The sequence below is a fragment of the Vidua chalybeata genome, chromosome 2 (genome assembly GCF_026979565.1).
Source record: "Vidua chalybeata isolate OUT-0048 chromosome 2, bVidCha1 merged haplotype, whole genome shotgun sequence".
Taxonomy (NCBI): domain Eukaryota; kingdom Metazoa; phylum Chordata; class Aves; order Passeriformes; family Viduidae; genus Vidua; species Vidua chalybeata.
In genome coordinates this window covers 20,011,897-20,031,414 of record NC_071531.1, presented here as the reverse complement: position 1 = coordinate 20,031,414, position 19,518 = coordinate 20,011,897, and the positions used below count along the sequence as shown (strand labels likewise).

Genomic DNA, 19,518 nt, shown 5'->3' with positions numbered 1-19,518 from the left:
AGGATACCCAGCATTCCCATAGTGGCAGCCCAAGATTTTGATACTTTGGGGATCTCAGTTGCAGAGTGGGGTTCTTTGGGCTTGCTGATCTGCAAAAAGAGGTGAGCAGCCTCAGAGATTCCCCACTTTACAAGTACATTTCACAAAAGTTTCAGCTGATCGGAAATCACAGCAATCAGTAGCTGAAAGCAGCAGTATGCAAGGAGATAATGGAAATAGCCCGAGGAGGGGATATTTCTACCCCAGGCATCCCATCCCTGGGGTATTTCTGGAATTTCATGTCCTTCCTTGAGCTAAGCATCTGAGATTGGTATTCAAAGCCTAAAATCTCTTCTGAATGTGCCTACCTGAATTCTCTCTGTGAGTGTGAAAATTCACTAAATCACTTCTAAAACATGGAGAGTGTTTGGGGGGGGGGGCATATTTTTGTGTTAGTGGAGTGGGGCACAGCTGGCCAAAACAGCCCCATGAAGACTGTCCATACTCTCTACTGCTATGTTAAGGTATGGACAGTTTGATTTGCTTTAGTTCTTTTTTTTGCTCGGTTGGTTTTGCTGGGGCTTTCTTTTTCCCAGCTGATGAATTTGAACATTTGAAAAGGTGGGTGAATCTAGAGGAAGACTGATAAGAAGAGGCTGTACCAGTATATAGGAGAGAGGGTGGTCCTGGAATCCAGCCCTCCACATCCAGCATGATATGTATGGGGTTTTTATCATGTGACTTTAATGCAAAAATTGTAAGTTATCTTTGGGAGCACTAGGCTAGGTCTAGATGCCTCTCACGCAAGGCGAGAGAGCTGGAACTTGTAAAGCTTTTGGTGCCTTCCTTTCCCTCTGTGAGTCTTCTGTCTTTTTCACAGTAGTTGCACCTTAATAACATGATGCAGATGTTTTTCCTGGCCTATCCTAAACTAAGGCTGAGTGCACTTTTCTGGGAGGAGGAGTGTAACTGAACTATCTTAAGCTGTTGAAAATTTAAACCCTGCATTTTCTTGCAGTAGGGTATACTATAACAGAGGAGCCTTTGGGTTTTTTTCTGTGCCCCTGGTTGTACAGATGTACGCAATTACCTCTTCTGCTCGATTCTGGTATTACAGTTGTGGCTGTGGGACAAGTGTATTTTGAGAAGGCTACCTAAACTGAGGTTTTGGGGCAGTTAGGGTCAGGTGCATCTGATTTGTAATCACATGCAGTTGCTGAGAGGAAACCATTTCTGTAAGGGTCCAGGAGCAGAAGCTCATGCCCCAGGGTTGGGAAGGGTGTTTACTGGCCAATGTGGCCAAGGGGGATGGTGTTTGTAGATTATTCCTGGACTTCACCTACCAGACTTTGACCAGGAGTGTTGGTGCTTCTATGAGTCTGCTCTATAACAGCCATTGAGAGAAAGGATATCCTGGGATGCCAGCCAGGCTCAGGCAGAACTGGCTTCTGCACTCTCTTCCATGTCAGGGTTCACAGGAGGATTGCCCTACAGTTTAGGACCACAGGAGGCCATGCTTTGCGGGAATATGCCTTCCTGTCCTCCTTAAAGTGCTTGCTGCTTCTGCTGGGTTTCCATTAGGCATTTTCTAGAAGGGCTTTGACCTCCTTTGATGATATCTCTGTTTCACATTTGATACCAGCAGATTTACAGGAGACCTGTAAACCGAGGCTTTCCTGCACAAGTGGCATCTTTCTTTTAATTAATACCAAGTATCTGTTTGGATTTTATGAACTTAAAGGTCTTTTCCAACCTTAATGGTTCTATGATCTCCGTAGTGCTCAGGGGAGTGGGAATATCGGCAATTTTTAATAATATCTGGCTTACGTTATTCTTTGACAAAAAAATTCTAGTAATGACCACAATACTTTTTACGTGCAACACAGTATCAGCTTAAGATGACAATTAAGACCTTTTTAAGGATTCGGCAAGCTGTTTTAAATGCTAAAAATAAATGAATGAAAGAACATAAAACCCCACAAGATGAGGCCATTGTTAGTGTATCTTGTTAATAAAATGCTTTTAGAAAATAAGCATAAAGCATATCTTCTCTTATTTAATATAAATTGCTTTTGACCATGTTTTGTAAGAAAAGAAGTTTAAAAGGCTGTAGTAGTAGAGGGGAAAAAAACAATTCTGTTAGTACTGCATTCCAAAGAATTGTTGAGTTGACTTTTGCAATATTTTTGACAGAAGACCTGTATCACTCTTTGTATTTTTTATGTGGACTAATGTAATTTCATTGCTGGCTTTCACAGCTCTCTTTACAACACAAGATTTGGTAGATGCTTCATATAATTATAGCTACAGGGAAGTGGAATAATTCTGGGATTTCTACCAAGGGGCTTTGCATGCAAAGGCAAGAATTTGAATTTGGTATGTAAAAGCAGGAGGAGCTGCCAGTGAAGTTCAAACAGGGAGATGTGATGAGAATAATTGGCAAGACTGTCATCTCAGCATCAGTGTGTTGGATTGACAGGAGGTGAGTACTGTGAGAGAGAAAATAAATGGAAGGAAGTAGTGAAACAAAACTCATGGGGTAGGAAGGTAACAGAAGCAGCAGGATTTTGGAACAGTGTCCTTAGCAAAAGACCTGAAGAAAGTACAGTGTCAAAGATGATGTTTTTATAGAGGAAAGAGTGGTAGGGAGAAACTGGTGGTAGTAAGGATTCTTGAAGGAAAGTTAGAAGTTTGTTTGGCCATGCAGAGCTTATGTTGCTTTGGCATCTCCTGAAGTTTTCCTGCCAATGCTGTGAAACTGGTGGAATGGAATGCTGTTTTAAGAGTGTCAACTTGAGAGTGGTTTGAAACCACACTGCTAAGGTGCGTGTGCAGGTGGTATTTGAGACAAATGCATTTAGTGCATCTCTGCTTAAAAGTTAAAACATCAAACAAATAGGAAGATGGGGATATAACCTTATTGGAGTAACTTACTGACAAGGGAATAACATCATGGGCTGAAGAAGTTTAGAGTCATTAGTTCAGAGATGAAGAGAGGAAGTATGTGAGTTTCATAGCTGGAAAAATCAAGGTGCCTGGAAAATCAGCTGAAAAATAAGCTGGTGTTTGTCCTGGGAAAGTGGGAGCTAATGGAGCTCAAACTAAATTTTTCTATACGCAAAGCCAGCAATTTGCAGGGGGAGAAGGGACCCTTCAAGGAGATAAATGCATATTATTACTGGCAAACTTACATAGGGAAGCTGAGTTAGTTACTAAGGTTTCAGGCTTTGAATCAGTGGTGGAGTATAAAGTTGGAGCCCTGACTTAGTGTTCAAACTTCCAATTTTGTTATATTGTTTGTCTTTAACTGCTGTGCAGATGGATTTTAACCAATATTATTAAAATGGGTGGTCATAATTATGTTGTGGCATTTTTTTGACATTTTTAATATTTATTCTGACACATTTTTTTCTGTTTCCATCAGTAGTTGTTCTTCTCATGACCTGTCAAACTCATGGGATCAGTCAAGTCTATATCGCACTTCTGACCAATTCAGCTCTTTGGGAAGTATGGACAGCTGGGACCACACTCCCCAAGTAGCCCAGTATGGAAGACTTTCTTCTGCAAGGTCTAATAGCATTGATCATCTAGGGAGCCAAAGTAAGCGGGATTCAGCCTATGGGTCTTTCTCCACGAATTCTAGCACCCCTGACCACACTCTGTCCAATGCAGACACTTCTTCAACAGAGAACATGCTTTACAAAATGGGGCCCTGGGAGACTGCTAAGCATGGAAGCAAGTCTGGCCAGTTTTTGAATGACAGCAGTGGAACAGAGGACAAACCTGGGTATTTGCCAGCTTCCATCCAATACGAGAACAACAAAGCTCCTAGAACAGAGGAACACTCAGATGGCAAGCTCACTAGCTCGGGAAGATCCAGTTTCGGACCTGTCTGGTACATTCCTGATAAGAAGAAGTCTTCATCTCCTCCCCCTCCACCTCCACCTCTTCGTAGTGACAGCTTTGCTGCCACCAAGGGCCACGAGAAAGCCCATGGCCCTGTGTTCTCAGAGGGTGCCGGCACACAGCACTTTACAGCCCTGAACCGATCTCAGCCCAGGAGCGACTGGAGTTTGGAAACTGCAGAGCAGCACCGACGGCCCTCCAGACCATGTGACAGGAGGATCAGCAGCTCAAATTACAAATCCGATCTCAGTTCAGAACATGCTTTTTCTTCAGCTGGTGAAAGGTACAGTAGTAATGCAGGAACTGTGAACAAACTGCAGCCATCCTTGTCCAGCACCGATGTTCGGTTCGCACAGTCTGCTTACTCTTACCACCACCAGCACCAGTACAGTGATGAAAGCACCTTTTATCACAGTACAAGAATCTTAGCTGCACCTAAAGATCAGCAACATTATTTGTCCTACAGTGGCATTCAGGAGTTAACTACAGATCATTTTCATGGCTACAATCCAAACCAAGCTAGTCTGCTCAACACTTCCTCTTTGAACAGTGCTGCTGAACAGAAGGTGGACAACACTGGACAAAGTCGATATTATTGTGTGACAGCAAAACAGCCTGCTCAGGGAAGCTCAAAGCCACTACAGCTCAAGGATGACAGCTGGAAACCTGCAGTGGGAACTGATTTGTCACTTGGACCTCATGAAAATTCTGCAGTTATTACAATGGCCCCAAACCCAAAATACTATCTACCTCAACAATCTACTGAATCTTTACTGACAAGGTGTGAGAACAGTAGTCATTACCCAGTGGACAGAGAGGTAGATGCTAGGTGTCCTGTAGCAGAAGAATCTAAAAAACTGAATCATACTGAAAAATCTGGACAAAAGAAAAGCTGTGAGAACAGCTCTGAAGCAAGTGAAACTAGGCATGGTCAGCAGGAGTATGTAAAGGGCTGTGTCCTTACCACTGAAAACAGATCTGTTCAGAAAGATTTTAGGTGGGGGAAAGATGAGAGTAGCAAGATTTCTCCTCAGAAGACGCCAATGTTGCACTCTTTAGCTCAGGAAGGGAAAAAACAGTCTGACAACAACCCAGAAGTGGTATCAGAACAACAGACCTCATTTGACACTCATCTGTCTAAACAGGCACGAAGGAGTGATCGTTTTGCAACAACCCTCAGAAATGAGATCCAAATGAGAAGAGCAAAGCTGCAGAAAAGTAGAAGTACTGCTACACTAGTAGGGTCATCTGAAACAGAGGAGTGCAGTGAGACCTGGAAACCAGATTTAACAGAGAATGTCACCACCTCCCCCGACACAAACTTTACCAGCACCTACAAAGATCACCTCAAGGAAGCCCAGGCCAGGGTTCTGAGTGCGACGTCCTTCAAACGTCGGGACTTGGAGCCCAGCCCCGCTGAATATCTCCCCAGGTCCCCTGAGCGGAAAACTGGTAGTCACAACTCTTCATTATTGGCTTTGGTTTCTGAAGATGTCTCTGGATTCCTTGAGGCTACGCAAGCCAAACCAAATCCTACAGGGAGTGGCACTCATCACGTTTCTCGGATTGGAGCCAGGAAGAGGTTCACAACAGAGCAAAAACTGAAGTCATACTCAGAACCAGAGAAGATGAATGAGGTGGGCATGTCAGAGGATGAATGCCATGCTCATTGCCGTCCAAACATATCAGAAGAAGCCCTGGGCTCATTTGCAGACAGGTGGAAATTTTTTGAAGAAACAAGTAAGCCTGCATTTAGAAAATCATCACAGAAACCAGGTCCCCATGGTCTAGCAGAGGGACAACCTGAGAGGCCAGAGAGGAAAGCACAAGAGGGGGAGGAGCTGTGGTATGAGAGAAGAGGTCGGGTAGCCTCTGTTGGACTTGAAACTGCTCATGCTTCAAAAGATAGCATCCACCATAGCAGCAGCAATAGGGCTGCTGAGAGGATTGCACGGCCGCTGCGCCTGGGAACCTTTGCAGAGTATGAGGCATCGTGGAAGGAGCCGTGGAAGCCAATAGAGCCAAGGGGCTCAGGAAGGTATCATTCAGCTGATAATATCCTCGATACAGGCCATGAACAGCATGGGAAATCCCAATACACCCATGAAAGGTCTAGATCATCCCCTTCCACTGATTTCTACAAACAGGTACAAGTGTCTTTTGCATTATGCTTTAAGTTGCCCAGTGTGGTGGAGGACAGTAGAGGAGTGGAGGGGAAAAGAGAATTTTAATGAAAATTTCCAATTTAGTAACACTAATATGATGTTTGCCTTTTGTCAGGACAGGAGTAAATGTAATAGGTAGCTATCTTAAGTAAAACGAGGAAGATCAAAGTTTGTGCTGCACAAGAGCAATTGGATTAAAGGAATTTCTTGTGTGTTGCAGTCAGATGGAAAGAAAACATGATTGATTTGCTAATATCCTCTTTTTTACAATAGAGATTTCGAAGATTCAAATTTTCACCCAGACTTATTTTTTCATTGGTGTGGCTGTATTCCCTGTTTGAATTCTCTGAACCTATGAAGAAAAGTGTTCCATGTGTAAATAATAATTACTTTGGTCTAATGATTTCCATGGATTTCCTCTTTTCTTCTAAATCTGCTTAATGCAAAATTATATAGGACAAAAGTTCTACCTAATAAAGTTTAGAGATTACAAATACGCCTGTTAATGTTAAAGCCACAGCAACAATGAAACTGCTTAATGTTTTGTTTTATGTCAGTTTGCTTGATTTAAGATGTATACATTTATTCCTTAGAGAGATGCCAAAAGTCTGTTCAACTTACAAGTAAATATTAGATTAATTTTTAACCAAGCAGTGCCAGGCAATGGTTGGCAGGTGGCACTGGAAGTAAACAGAGGAACTAAGTCTCTTTAGTTCCCTGTTAAAAGATGTTGTTCAAGCTACTGTGAGATTGCCTGATACGTATAAGGAGTCACAGTGTGTTCAACCTGTGTTGAACTTCACCTTCTACAAGAATAGAATTGAAGCAAAGCAGTTGCATATTACTTTATTTTTCCCCTCTTGATAAAAACATTGCATACATACACACACAGGTCACCTCTGTGTGTGTATGTGTAGACATGGAGTAGAATGAGAATAGCTCAAAGAGAAACAAAAATGTTGATCTCTAAAGTTGTGGACTGTCTTTCCTTAAGTTTTTTGTGTCTTTAAGTTTGGCAAAAGTTATTTTTGAACTCTATGTGCAGACTTAACTATGCAGATAATTTACTAGGGTAGACATTCGAAGCACTGAAAATATTCACCTGGAAGATACTTTGAAAATTAAATTCACTGAATTATTAAATAATTGCCTACCTAGCAGAAAAAAATCATATAATCTATTCCCTGTATGCATTTCTGGTTTATTAGTCAGTGCTCTTAAGTTCAGTATAGGCCTCCTGGGGCAAAAAGCAGACACCTGTTTAGGCACCTGGAAAATATGGTGATAAGTGCATTGAAGATGCTCACAACAGAGTGAAGTAAATAAAGATGTTGTTTTGCATATATGATTCAGATTATTCCAGTGCTAATGCGCAATTAAATTTCCTGTAGGTTCAGTGTTTGTAATGCAAAGCTGTGCTTTGGGTGGGGTTGTTTGAAGATATGGAGATAATAACATTCTGGAACAGCACTGTTGGTGCTTTACTGAGAAACTGAAGTACTCGCACAGGGATTCACAACCTGGTGCATACTTCCATCTCCTAAAATGTGAGCAACTCTTCTGCAACTTCTGTGCTTCTTTTTTTGTTTGCTTGTTTGTTTTTTGCCAAATGTAAGTTGCAAACGTTTATGGAAACGTTAAGCTCTTCTGTAGCTCAGCAAAGCAGAACAGCAAGGCGAGCACAGCCAGGTCGGGAGTGCAGCACACGAGGTCACAGAGCACGCTGTACTGCTTAAAACCAAACAAGCTTAAAACATGCTCTGCTGTTGACTTCATGTATATTTGAACAGAGCAAACCCACAAACAAGAGGTTCCATAATCACAGATTTTTTTGGGAGTTTGAAACATGATGACTTGGTTTCTTACTTGTACTACAAACCTCTTTTAGGAAGTATCAGTTGAAGTAAGGAGGCAAGCAGAGGATTTAAAGGAAGATGGGGAGTGTATTTTCTCTAACATTAACAAACTGGATGAAAGGAACTGCACTGTAAGGTAAGTATAGTGTTTCTTAATTTCTCTCTCTAAAAGATTTGATTTTGACCAATCTTTTTGACAAATTTCTCTGATCTGATCTTTTCCTGACTCAAACTGCAAGTTCTGCTGAGATGATTTCAGAGTTTCTGCAGCGCCTTCTTCCATTATTTCCCTCCTCCTCCCCAAATACGTCAATGTGCATATTAGAATTAATGTTGGGACTGACATTTTTGGGGACTCTAGTGTGAGCTAAAGAAATTGTTGAGTCTTAAGGATATTATAGTTTGTTCAAAGTTCAAAGGCAGTTGATTCTTATTTGTGTGCATGAATTATTTGTGTGATAGTTACGGGTTTCTTTGGGGGTAGATGGGGCTCCTGGGGTTTCCCAGAAGAGATTTCCAGTATTATCCTTGGCAAAGACAGCATGTGCTGAAACACAGTAGTGCTGTAAATTGGACTTTGCTTTTCTTCTGGCTTTACAGAATACAGTACATGAATAGAAGACACTAAAATTTGTTTTACTGTTTGAAGAGCTCTGATTGTAAACTCATGTTTTAATTAATATACAACGTTTTCAAACCCTTTTCAAAGGTGTGACTGTATGCACAGTGTAGTTAAAATGCTTTAATGTCTAGCATGCTGAGGGTTGTCCTCGTCCTGGCCCGATAATGGTGTCAGCAGTGATTTCAGCAATCGCTGGTTCTGCAGCTGCCGAAGCCGAGCTGATGTTGTGCACACGCTGCTGTTGCCAGGTCTGACAGCTCTGGGTTTCATAACAGAGAGAACCCATGCATAGGAAAAAAGAACCTCTGTAGACTTTCCTCAGTTCTGTAAGTGGTATTAATCTCTCAAGGGAGAGGAAATTATGAACTGTAGCAAACATATACTCTAGCTGTGACCATAAAACCTTGTAAAAAGTTAGTATTTATTTGTGGGTTCATATGATTGATTGCATTCTGCATTGCTTATGTCTGAAGAGACCACCCCCTATTTTTCTAGTTTTTGGTAGCCCTTTGTACTTACGGTAGCAATGGCAGAAGGAGCAGCCCGCAAGGGTGCGAGTGTGCGCGCAGGCGTGGGGCGGGCAGGGGGAGGCGGGCACCGCCAGCCGGGAGCGGCCGGGCTGCTGTGGGCGGGCAGCGCCTCTGGACAAGTAAAATTATTTCCATCTACCAGCGCCGAAGCCCAGTCACAAAAGCATGTGAATAATACCTCCTACGCCAGCATTTTAGCAGTGTTTTTGCAGCACAATTCTTGCTTTATAATCATGGAATCCATGAAAATCACGGGACTGGGCACCAGCTGCAGTAACTTTTTTTCCCGCTGGAGCCTGCTCTGACATACTGTTTCAGATGTGGTATTTGGCTGTTTTAGTGCATTACAGCAGGTTTTGTGAAATGGTCTCTTTCATAGTCTTTCTCTCAATATTGATATGCAGAGGCTTGATATGCTTTCTGTATTCAAAAAACTAACTGATTAAAATCCCTCATTGGGCGTTTAACTCCTGTGTTGTGAACTACCACTGTGCGATAATGAATGGCTGCCTTATGGGAAAGAATATATATTTCCGTGTGCTCCTTTTTTACAAGAAATTCTTGTGCTCAAAAGGAACTGGCCTCATGGCATGGATTGATTTTATGATTTTTGAGCTGCCCTAAAGGCATTTAGCTTTCTATTTTTAAAATCTAGCAATCTGCAAATGGCTAGTAAATCTACCTAATTCAGGGTATATTCTAGAACACGAATAGTAACCAAGTCTGAGGTCTTCCTTATGGTCATATTTAATACTCTATTTTAAAATTTATGTTTGGATTAAATAACTGGCAGCTGTTATTTTGTGCTACTCAGACCTGTGTTCTGTGGTGGCCTTCGGGCTACCAAAGTCAGCGTGATAGAGCTGAACACAGGAGTGGCCCTTCTGCATTTGTGGGCATGAGATTTGCAGGAACACAAGCTGAGAGACAACTGTGGAGTCCTCAGATGCTTTCTCCAGGTTAAAGACTGCCCTACACTACAGGGTGTCTCTGGCCTCCCTCCCCTTCAGTTGTTTTGAGAAACGAAAAAAAAATTAACTTGAAATAAACTTTAAATAGCTACCATTTACAGCTTCTCTGATTATTTGCCTCAGAAATACAAGTTTTTTTTAAATGCACTGACTCTAGAATGAAAACGGGTTAGAATATTGTAACAGCAAATGGCTTTTTAAAAACAAACAAAAATAAAGATGTTTGATAATTTTCGTTTTCTCCTGAGCATTTTGCTACAGTATTTTCTTGGCTGTTCTTTTTTAGCACACAGTTGTAAACCGTAAATTAACAATACTTTGAAAAATTGGGGGGGAAGGGGTGGTGTGTGAATGTTGAATTGATTAAGATAGTTTGTGAACCTCTTTCATCTTTGAGCTCTATTTTTCCCCTCTGAGATTACTGAGTGCTTCCAGTGAATTCAGGTTGTTTCATCTCCCTTTTTAGAAGAGCTGTACCATGTTCTTCTGAACTGCAGTATTTAATTGTTTAGGGTATTACTTTTGTAGGAAGAGAAAATAGTGGTCCATAGCAGCCACTGTCATCTCTTATGGAAGAACCAAACCGCTCTTGTTACAAACTCACAGGGCTGCAGTCATCTAATATGAGATGAGTATTTTTATACTGAGAGGTTGATGTGATTCTATGTATGTTCTTAACTTTAGGACAGCTTAAAAAGCATTATGCAATTAAGCTGATCTGTAAAACAAAACAAAAAAAAAAGCTTTTTTATTTTTGTTGTGCGACTCTTAGTATTTCAAATTATTTTAAAAAGTGTACCTTTTTACGGATGTTAAATCTGTGCTTCTTTAAACATGTCTCTCTTTCTGCATGTGTAAAATGACTTAAACTGATTATATAATTACCTTCCTTACAGAAGTCTCCACAATTTCTAAGCTGAAATAGACTTTCAAAAAGTTAAAGAGAGAAATGGATGCTCTGACCAGTAGTCTATGGGTTCCTGCAGTATGACATGCACACATAAGTCATTCTGCATCAAAAGAATCATGCTTTATAATCTAATTCTGAAGATTGCCATCTACTAGAGATGTTTACAGCCACTGCCTTTATTTACTTTCTAAAAACATTTGACTACTCCTAGCTCTATTAATTTGTTCTTGTGATGTCTATTAAAGTTACATAACTTCAGAAAGTGAAAAAGGATATCTGAGATCACAGGCTGCAGAAAATACTTTGACATTTAATAGTTGTCAAGTCCAAGAGCATATGCGTGTCAAGTGTAGGACCACAGTGTGACTCAACTCTAATTAAACACTGTAAAATATTTTTCAGTGTTTTCATACCTTAGTAGTTACTCCTATTTGAGCTGAGCTCTTGAAGACAGAGGAACAGCCTTTACAATACAAAACCAAAATAAAAATAATTTCTTAAGGCTTAAGTTGTCCTAAAAGCCCAAGTATAATGTTCTAGAAAAATCTTAGATAATCCAGAAACAGAAGCCCATAGATATGTTCCCAAGTTTTTTATTAGGCTCTTTACAAGGAAGATTTTTCAACACCTGCTGAATATCTAGGCTCCATGCTCACGAAGAGGAGCAGCAAATTATTGTGCAAAGAAGGAGGAGGACTTTCAGCAACACAGGAATATGCCTGACCTTGTGTCTTCTGAAGTGAGTGAGATGGAAAAGAATTTAAAAATTACCAATAGTCCATTTGTGTATGTGTTTATTTGTATCATGCCTATATGGATGTTTGTGTGTATATGTGTACAGACATATCAAATGTACATGTGTATATTGACAGTTACTTCTCTTAGCTTTTTCTGATTTGTGAGCATTATAGGTGTTGGGGTTTACATATCTATGAGGAGTAATTAACAGTGGGGGGAAAAACCTCAACAATCCACAATACACATTTGGACAAATTAGTGTCCTCATGTTTACAATGGTAGATGGTGTAAATTAGTCATTGGAAATATTCTTAGAAACTACACAGTTTTTTATAACTCCAAAAAATTTAAATTCTACATTTTGTTTGGGTTTCTTTTACTGTGATGCCAAAAAAATTAATAAGGTACCAATATACAGTGTTACGATCAGCTTAACTAGGAACTGAGCTACTGAAATACAAGAGTTGAAGGCTTGGGAGTTTTTATATGTAGCAAAAGGGCCATTTCCTAAAATAGTTAACGAGAACTTTCATCAGCATTGTGTTGCATATCTATTTTAAACTTCTTTATTAAGAATCATAAATCCTAGAATAGTTCAGTTCGGAAGGGACCTTAAAAATCATCTAGTTCGAAGCCTTCTGCCATGGCCAGGGAACTTTCTACTAGACCAGGTTACTCAGAGACCCATCCAGCCTGGTCATTGACACCTCCAGGCGTGGGAAGTCCACAGTTTCTCTAGATAACCTGTTCCAGTGCCTCACCACCCTCACAGTAAAGAATTTCTTTCTAATACCTAATCTAAACCTGCCTTCTCCCATCTTAAGGCCCTTCCCCGTTGTCCTATCACTACATGCCTTTGTGAAAAGTCCCTCTCCAGTTTTTCTGTAGCCCCCTTTAGGTGCTGTATGGTCTCCCTGGAGCCTTTTCTTCTCCAGGCTGAACAGCCACAACTCTCTCAGCTTGTCCTCACTGAGATGTTCCAGTCCTGTGGTCATAGTAGTGGTCCTCCTCTGGACACATTCCAGCAGGGCCACGTTTTTCTTCTTTTGGGAACCCTAGAGCTGAATGAAGTAATCAAGATGGGGTTTCACAAAAGCAGAGTAGAGGGGAAGAATCCCCTCCCTTGACCTGCTGGCCAGACTGCTTTTGATGTAGCCGTTTGGCTTTCTGAGCTGGGAGTGCACACAGCCAAGTCATTCTTGAACTTTTGTCCACAAGCACCCCTAAGTCTTCCTTCCCAAGGCTGATCTTGGTCCATTCTTAGCCCAAACTTCTGCTTGGGATTTCTCTGCCCCAGGGGCAGAACCTGGCACTTGGCCTTGTTGACCTTCCTGAGGTTACTCATTTATTTTTGCAGTTAACAGTCAAACTGTGAGTTACTTTTCCTGACTGAACATTGCAGGATAAGTACGTCTCAGGCATTGAAGGACTTAGCAAGACATTACCAGAGCTATGTAAGCAAAATGTTTTCCCCCTTTTCTGTATGAGGAAGAAATAGTATGATCTTGTCCAACTGCTTCCTTAGAAATCAGTGGAAAAATTGCTTTGGCAAACATTTCATGCATGTGTTAACAAGCTCCACAGAGCTTTCTCTTCTCCAGGCTGAACAATTCCAACTCTATCGCCCTGTCTTCACAGGAGAGGTGTTCCATCCCTCTGATCCCCTCCATGGCACTCCTCTGGACTTGCTCCAGCAGGTCCATGTCCTTAGCATCCCTTCATCATGAGATACAGATTATTAAGGCATTTCTCAGACCATTTTTTTGCCAGTGATGTCATTGTGTGTGACATACAGCAATGACACAGTACAGTCTGGGCTGTTAAAAAGTTTGTATTTTGTTTGAAAATGGGAAAAACCTACTGTAGCTCTTGCTGTGCATATAGAAGAGAGTGAGTCTAACAGCATCTATTCATATATGAGAAACCTCCTGTAACCTTTCATCCTCCTTAGGTTTGTGAATACTTGTAATTAGTATAAGTTTCATTGCCATGAACCATTGTGTCCTTTCAGTGTGGTAGTGTATGTGACTGACTAATAACAGATTTATAAATATCACACTCTGAGACAATGGAACCTTGAATCACTGGTACATGATGGCAGCTGATGGATGTTGATGCTTAAAAGCAGGCCAAAGGTTGCTTTTACCTGTCTACCTAGACAGGTTTTTTTCTTTGTGAGCCAGTAGCAGATGCTTGGATGGGGGAACAGAAAACCAGGGCAAACCAGGAGCCATGTAGCTGGGTATCTTGTCAAGCCTCTGCTGGTTTGCCTATCTTTGAGCTTTGTTTTATTTTGGGGGTTTTGTTTTGTTTTTTTTTACTGCTGTGAAGTACAAAGATTGTATGTTCATAGAACAATCTGTGAAATTCAGCTTTTCCTATTTGTGTAGCAGTAATTTCTGTTGGACATCATTGTATAGGTTGGTGAAGTACAGGAAAATCTCTCCTGCAGGTTACTTTGCATTTAGTAAATCTGAATAATATCCTCATAGCTGTAACTGCTGCCACCTAGTTTTTCACCCCTTTTGTGAATCATCTATATCTACTGAGTTCTGATGTGAATGATGTGATGAGACAAGTGAGGACTCTGTCTCATGGGAGTCAAATTTTTAAGAGCCTCAGGTGAGATAAAATTTAATTTTCTAACTTGTCTAAAAATCCAAAGTCTCTGTCATCCAGATCACTCTTGTCCCTATGTGAAGTTACTCTAAGATTGTTAGTGCATGCAAGACATGTCTTTTCTACACATGCCCAAATTATTCTTTGTCAGTTTTACTCATTAGTGCAGCTGCTGAATCTCTTAATAAAATTTCTGCTTTTTTGCTTATTTCAGATGTTAAGTTTATGATTCTGAAGTTCTCCAGATTTGTAATGACGTGGTTATTTTTTTTTATTCTTGCTCTCTTTCCCTCATTCTTTCTCTTCAGCACCCTCACACCTTCCCTCCCCCAACACTGTGTGTCACTGTGCTCAAGCAGCTGTCCAAGGACAGCTGACAGAGGAGTGGGTAGCTGTGCATCACAGATTCCAGTTCAGCAATTTCCTGTGGAAGTTTCAGGTGATTGTCATATGGCCCAGGTAGTTTATGACTACCCACTCTTAATGGTGTGCAGCATCTGAGAATAGTTCCTGCAAAGGCTGTTCTTAGCTTGTGGAGTTGTGAAGGGGAGACTGTGTCCGTTTTTCTTCTGCAGCCTTACTTTCTTTGTATTGTTACCATTGTACTTGCATCCCTGTAATCTGTTTGGCAGATATTGTGTTTAAAGAAGTGCCTTTTTTCCCCTCTTTTTTTTTTTTTTTTTTTTTTTTTTTTAATCTAACACCCCTAAGGATTTGTACCTCAGCTTTTCTTTTAAAATTTCTTTATTTACCATATTTTCCTTATACATCTACTTTGCTAGTTTAGTTCTGGATTTTCCTCATTTGAGTAGGACCTAAGTTCTCTGGTGGATGTTCCTTTCAATTGCTATTTAATTCAACCTTTGGAGGGGGCAGAGAGAGGGAAGGAAGAACGGTGGTTGGGTGTTTTGGTATGTGTTATACATTTCCTCTGAGTTTCATATATTATGTTTTCAGTTGCATTATACCATCTGGCTTGTTCTCTTAAAAAATATTCATCTCATGTATGGAAATGTCATTTTCAAAATTAAATACCACTGTGTGGATTCTTAATCTTTCAATAAAGATTTTTCTAAATGCATAAAGGGTAGCTCTTCAAAGAGCAAAGTTTTGAACCAGATTCTTCTCATGCCTCAAGATCAAGGCAGAAGTTGCATGATAAATTGTCCCACTTGTAGTCTTTTTCTTCCTCTTGTTGTCCATTTTAAAACTTCCAGACTATTTGAGCTGAGAGATGTGTGGGCATCTTCATAAGCATCACAAATGCATTATTTTGGGATTTGGGGGTTGGTTGTGGCTAAACAGATCGTTAAAACTTGCAGGCTCCTGCCACTGCCTCCCCATTCCTCACTGTCCTGGCAGCTGGCGGCTGTCAGGTGTGCGTCCTGCAGATGAGTGAGGTGCTCCACTCCGGCTCACCAGCAGCTCATTAAATGGGTGCTGGACTGCCTCCAAGACCTGTGCTTGGTTTACAGTACTACAGTAATACAGCCCTATTTCTCCCCCATCCAATTTGTGTGTTCTCCACACCCTTGAAAATGTGGACTCTTCCCCTCCCTCTAGTTTATTAGGAGAACTTTGAATCCCTGTTTCTAAACTTGAGATTGGTGATCCTATCTCTTATTTCCCCTTTTTTCTACTTGCAGCTTTTTGCCACCAAGTAAAGTTATTTTTGCTTTAATTGCTCCTGGCACATCTGTTCTCCTCCCTGTGCATGCAGTGACAGCTAGGGGTATGTGAGGCCATCATGGGCTGATAAAAGGAAGTGTTGGAGGGTGGTTTCTTCTTAAGGAAAGTTTCCTCCCCTGCCCCTAAAGGTAATTGTTACCAAGCATGAGTAGCTGGAAGAAGTCCTAAACATAATTCTGAAATGGGTGTGAGTGAAAGAATAACACAAAAGTGTTTGTGGAGAGAGAAATAGAGATAAATTTATACACATTAGTTAATTTTTGTATTCTGGTTTGATCTTACTGCTTTTCCTGGAAATAGGATTAGAATGAAAACCATCTAAAGACGTGCATTTTTGTTGCATTGTTTAAAATTCAGCTATTTACATGTAGCCCTGTTGATGATAACAGCTGAGTATGGAGATTTAGAGCTAATGTAAGATGTAGTCTCCAGTGGTTAAAGTCATAAAAGCATCATGTGGTGATGCATTGTAGATTTTATTTTTCCTTAAGAGACTTGATGAAAAGCATAATTGGAAATAGGTGACTGATTTGTCTCCTCAGTGTAGCAATTCATGCATTTCTGACATATGGAATGGCTTTATGGTGTTCTGGTACTAAAAGCTAGCCTGTGTAATGTTCACTTTCTGCTATAAGCCCTTAGGCAACATGGTTATGGTTTGCTGTCATGCAGGAGACTGTTTATATCAGTAAATGTGAGTGAAGTTGTGTGCTAAAAAGTAACGTGGCAGCTATAGCTTCCATTTCTCTGCATGGGCCAGCCAGACTTGCTGCAGTCTGTTAACCAGTTGTATTGTGTTATGTAAACTGGAGTTTTTTCTTGAAGTCATTCTCACTCTCTATTGAAATCAAATAGGTGGCTTTTGGAGGCAGAAAAAATTTAGGGGAGGTTATTAACTAGAAATCTAGCTGCTCTATGTGGTTTTGTGTGCAGTTTAAATAACATTTTCCTCTTAAAGTGGTCATCTTTAAAATTATCTTTTCATACATATTAAAGCCTTATCCATAACTTTTCTATTAAGTCTTTAATGTGTTCTCATAGATAAATTGAAAGGAACTTGAGCTTTGCTCTGATGAAAGCCATGATGCCTTCTAAAGATGGAGCGTGGGGGTGGCAATGTGCTCATGCAGCATGAAAGCATTCAGTTCTTTCCCTGCAGAATCTCCTGCAAGAGAGGGCGCCTGTGCACACAACAAATGCAAAAAAATTCAGGCTGGAGGGCTGTTGATGAAGACTCTCCTCTGGAATTAAAGACTTGGTTTATTTGCATGTTGTTCAGAAAAGAACCTAGTGACACACTGATCTTTTAAAATCATTGTGAATAGTTAAAACTTGTAGAGCTGTAGTTGTGGAAATGCAGATCAAGATTTTCACAAATGAAAACCTTTAAAAATTAAAGGACTTTTAAGTTTTGTTGGTGTGTTTTTTGGTTTTTTTTTGTTGTTTTTTTTTTTTTAATAAGCAAATCCAGGAGGTGGGGGTGGGGGAAAGGAAAAGCTTTGAAGTCTCTGAGATCTTTTCCCTGAGGTCAGAAGTTTCTGGTGATGTAACATACAATACAGACTAAGCCTTCACTTATCAAGGTTAAAGTTGACAGAGCTTGTATGAACTTGTCAATCATAGGAAGCAGGCAAAAACAAGCCAGCTGTTGTGAGGCATGGCTTTGAAAATCCTCTGTGTTACAGTAAATGAGACGCAGAGGTTGAGACAGATTCAGTTCTGCAAGGCTTTCAAACTGGCTGGTACATTTGCAAGGATGCAAAGCTCACATATCCAGTGAATATGGGTAAAAAGCTGTAAATCCTGGTAAGATTGTCTTGTCTTTAGTGTTAAAGCATGAAAGAAATGGCTAGAGGTGTGTGCCTTATTTACCATTTTTAGTCAGTTGTAAACAGAAATTTGCAGTGTTCATTCATACAGTATTTCTTTTGTTCTTCAGGTCTTTGAGCACAGGCTGTATCTTCTGCCCCTGTCAGCAGAAGCTACAGTAGCAAATTAGCAATGATGCAATGCTTGGTACAGAATTTTATTTTGCTTAGTGCAGTCGACTGCTCTGTTCACTGATGGGTTGGGAGAATAGGGGGAAAACGTGAGTTAATTCCAGCTAAGATGCTCTGTGTGCATACGCTCGCACACACGCGCCGTTTTTAGCAGCTTTTGTTTTCACAGTTGGCATCATGCACACTGGAATTAGAAGGCAGTGCCTTTCGAAAATACTTGTTTTCTGGACTGAGGGCTGCAGTGCCGTTGTTGTGGCTCAGGGTGCCAGGCTCAGGGTTCCTCTCGGCTAGGGGTGGTGCGAGAGCTTTTCATCTTGTTATTTGCCTGGCAAGCCTGCTACTGGGAGTACAGGCTTGCATGAAGACCTTTTCCACAGCAGCAGGAGCTGTTAGCTGGGAGTGTAAGAGAATTGGATGTGACTATTAGAAGCAAGCGGTGAGTGTGGCTCAGAGTGAAAAGATGGCTATTGAAATGTGTGCATGCTAATGAATTTAAACAACTGGTTTAGGATTTTTTTTTTCCGTTAGAGATGAGCTAGCTATGTGTTCTTTTTGGTGAGAGAATGCCTGAGAATCCCAGGTGACCTAGTTGTTATTCACAAAGTGTTTCATTTTATAGCTTGACTTCTATTACCTAATTCTTGTTCAGCTGCAAGCAGCTGTTTTCAGTAGTAATAGCAAGAGGAAAATAGCAACAGCATTATCAGGACAAAAAAGTCTAAATTAAAAAAAAATCAAAGGAGTGGCAACTGGAATGTAGGGAGTTTTTTAGTAAATTGACAAAACAATCTTTCTTCTTTGAGATTTTTTTTAATGTGACTTTGATTTCCTTGTTAGCAGTGTTGGAGAATATTGTCTTTTGTCTCTGCAATGGTTGCCATTTGTGTAATATGATGGTTCTCGTTATACTGTTGGGATATTCTGATGATTGAATTCAGTGTGTAAGTACTGAACACGTTAACTGGCTGACTTGAGTAGAAGTAATTTTAATTCCATGCAGGTAATCCCCTGTGTGCTAGGAGAAGCATGCAATAGATAAAGCAATAAGAATACAGCCAGAAAATTTACGTTTTATTGTTTATTTTTGATGTGCAGCAGAATGGAGGAGGGGCTTTTGTTTTCTGAACTAAGGAAAACATCACTCCCCCTGCCCTTTCCCACAAGATTCTTCCCTTCTGCATAAAGGCCCTTGTGCTGCTATAAGAAATATAATTTTAATCAGATTTTATTTTTGGTATGAGCCTATGTCTTTTGCTGTTATCCATGACTGGCCTACATCCATCCATCAACATAACTTTGTTTATTTACTGCAGAATTGGAGTGGACATGTTATTTATTTATTTCTGATTTTCATGGGCAAAGAGATAACATTTTTAAAGAGGCAGAATGAGATATGAAAACTCATTGCAGTGTGTATGTTGCCATGCAGGCAGGACAGGAGAGAAATTCTGGTGGGATTGATGGACTGGCAAGCAGTGCCTGTTATTGTATTTTATTCCGTGATAAAGCCAGGTGATAATGCAGGGGTTGTTA

The 19,518-nt window shown here is 40.5% G+C and overlaps 1 protein-coding gene across 4 annotated transcripts in view; it reads left to right on the top strand.

The window, feature by feature from the left end:
• Positions 1 to 19,518, top strand: part of SHROOM2 (shroom family member 2) — a 117,290-nt gene that overhangs the window by 74,198 nt on the left and 23,574 nt on the right. For 2 of the 4 annotated variants that reach the window (XM_053935194.1, XM_053935192.1), the window contains exons 4-5: positions 3,404 to 6,032; positions 7,939 to 8,042. In XM_053935194.1, coding sequence (XP_053791169.1) covers positions 3,404 to 6,032; positions 7,939 to 8,042 — 2,733 coding nt within the window. Of the gene's footprint in view, positions 1 to 3,403; positions 6,033 to 7,938; positions 8,043 to 19,518 lie in introns of those variants that run through there. The other 2 variants (XM_053935193.1, XM_053935195.1) reach the window with 2 other exon arrangements.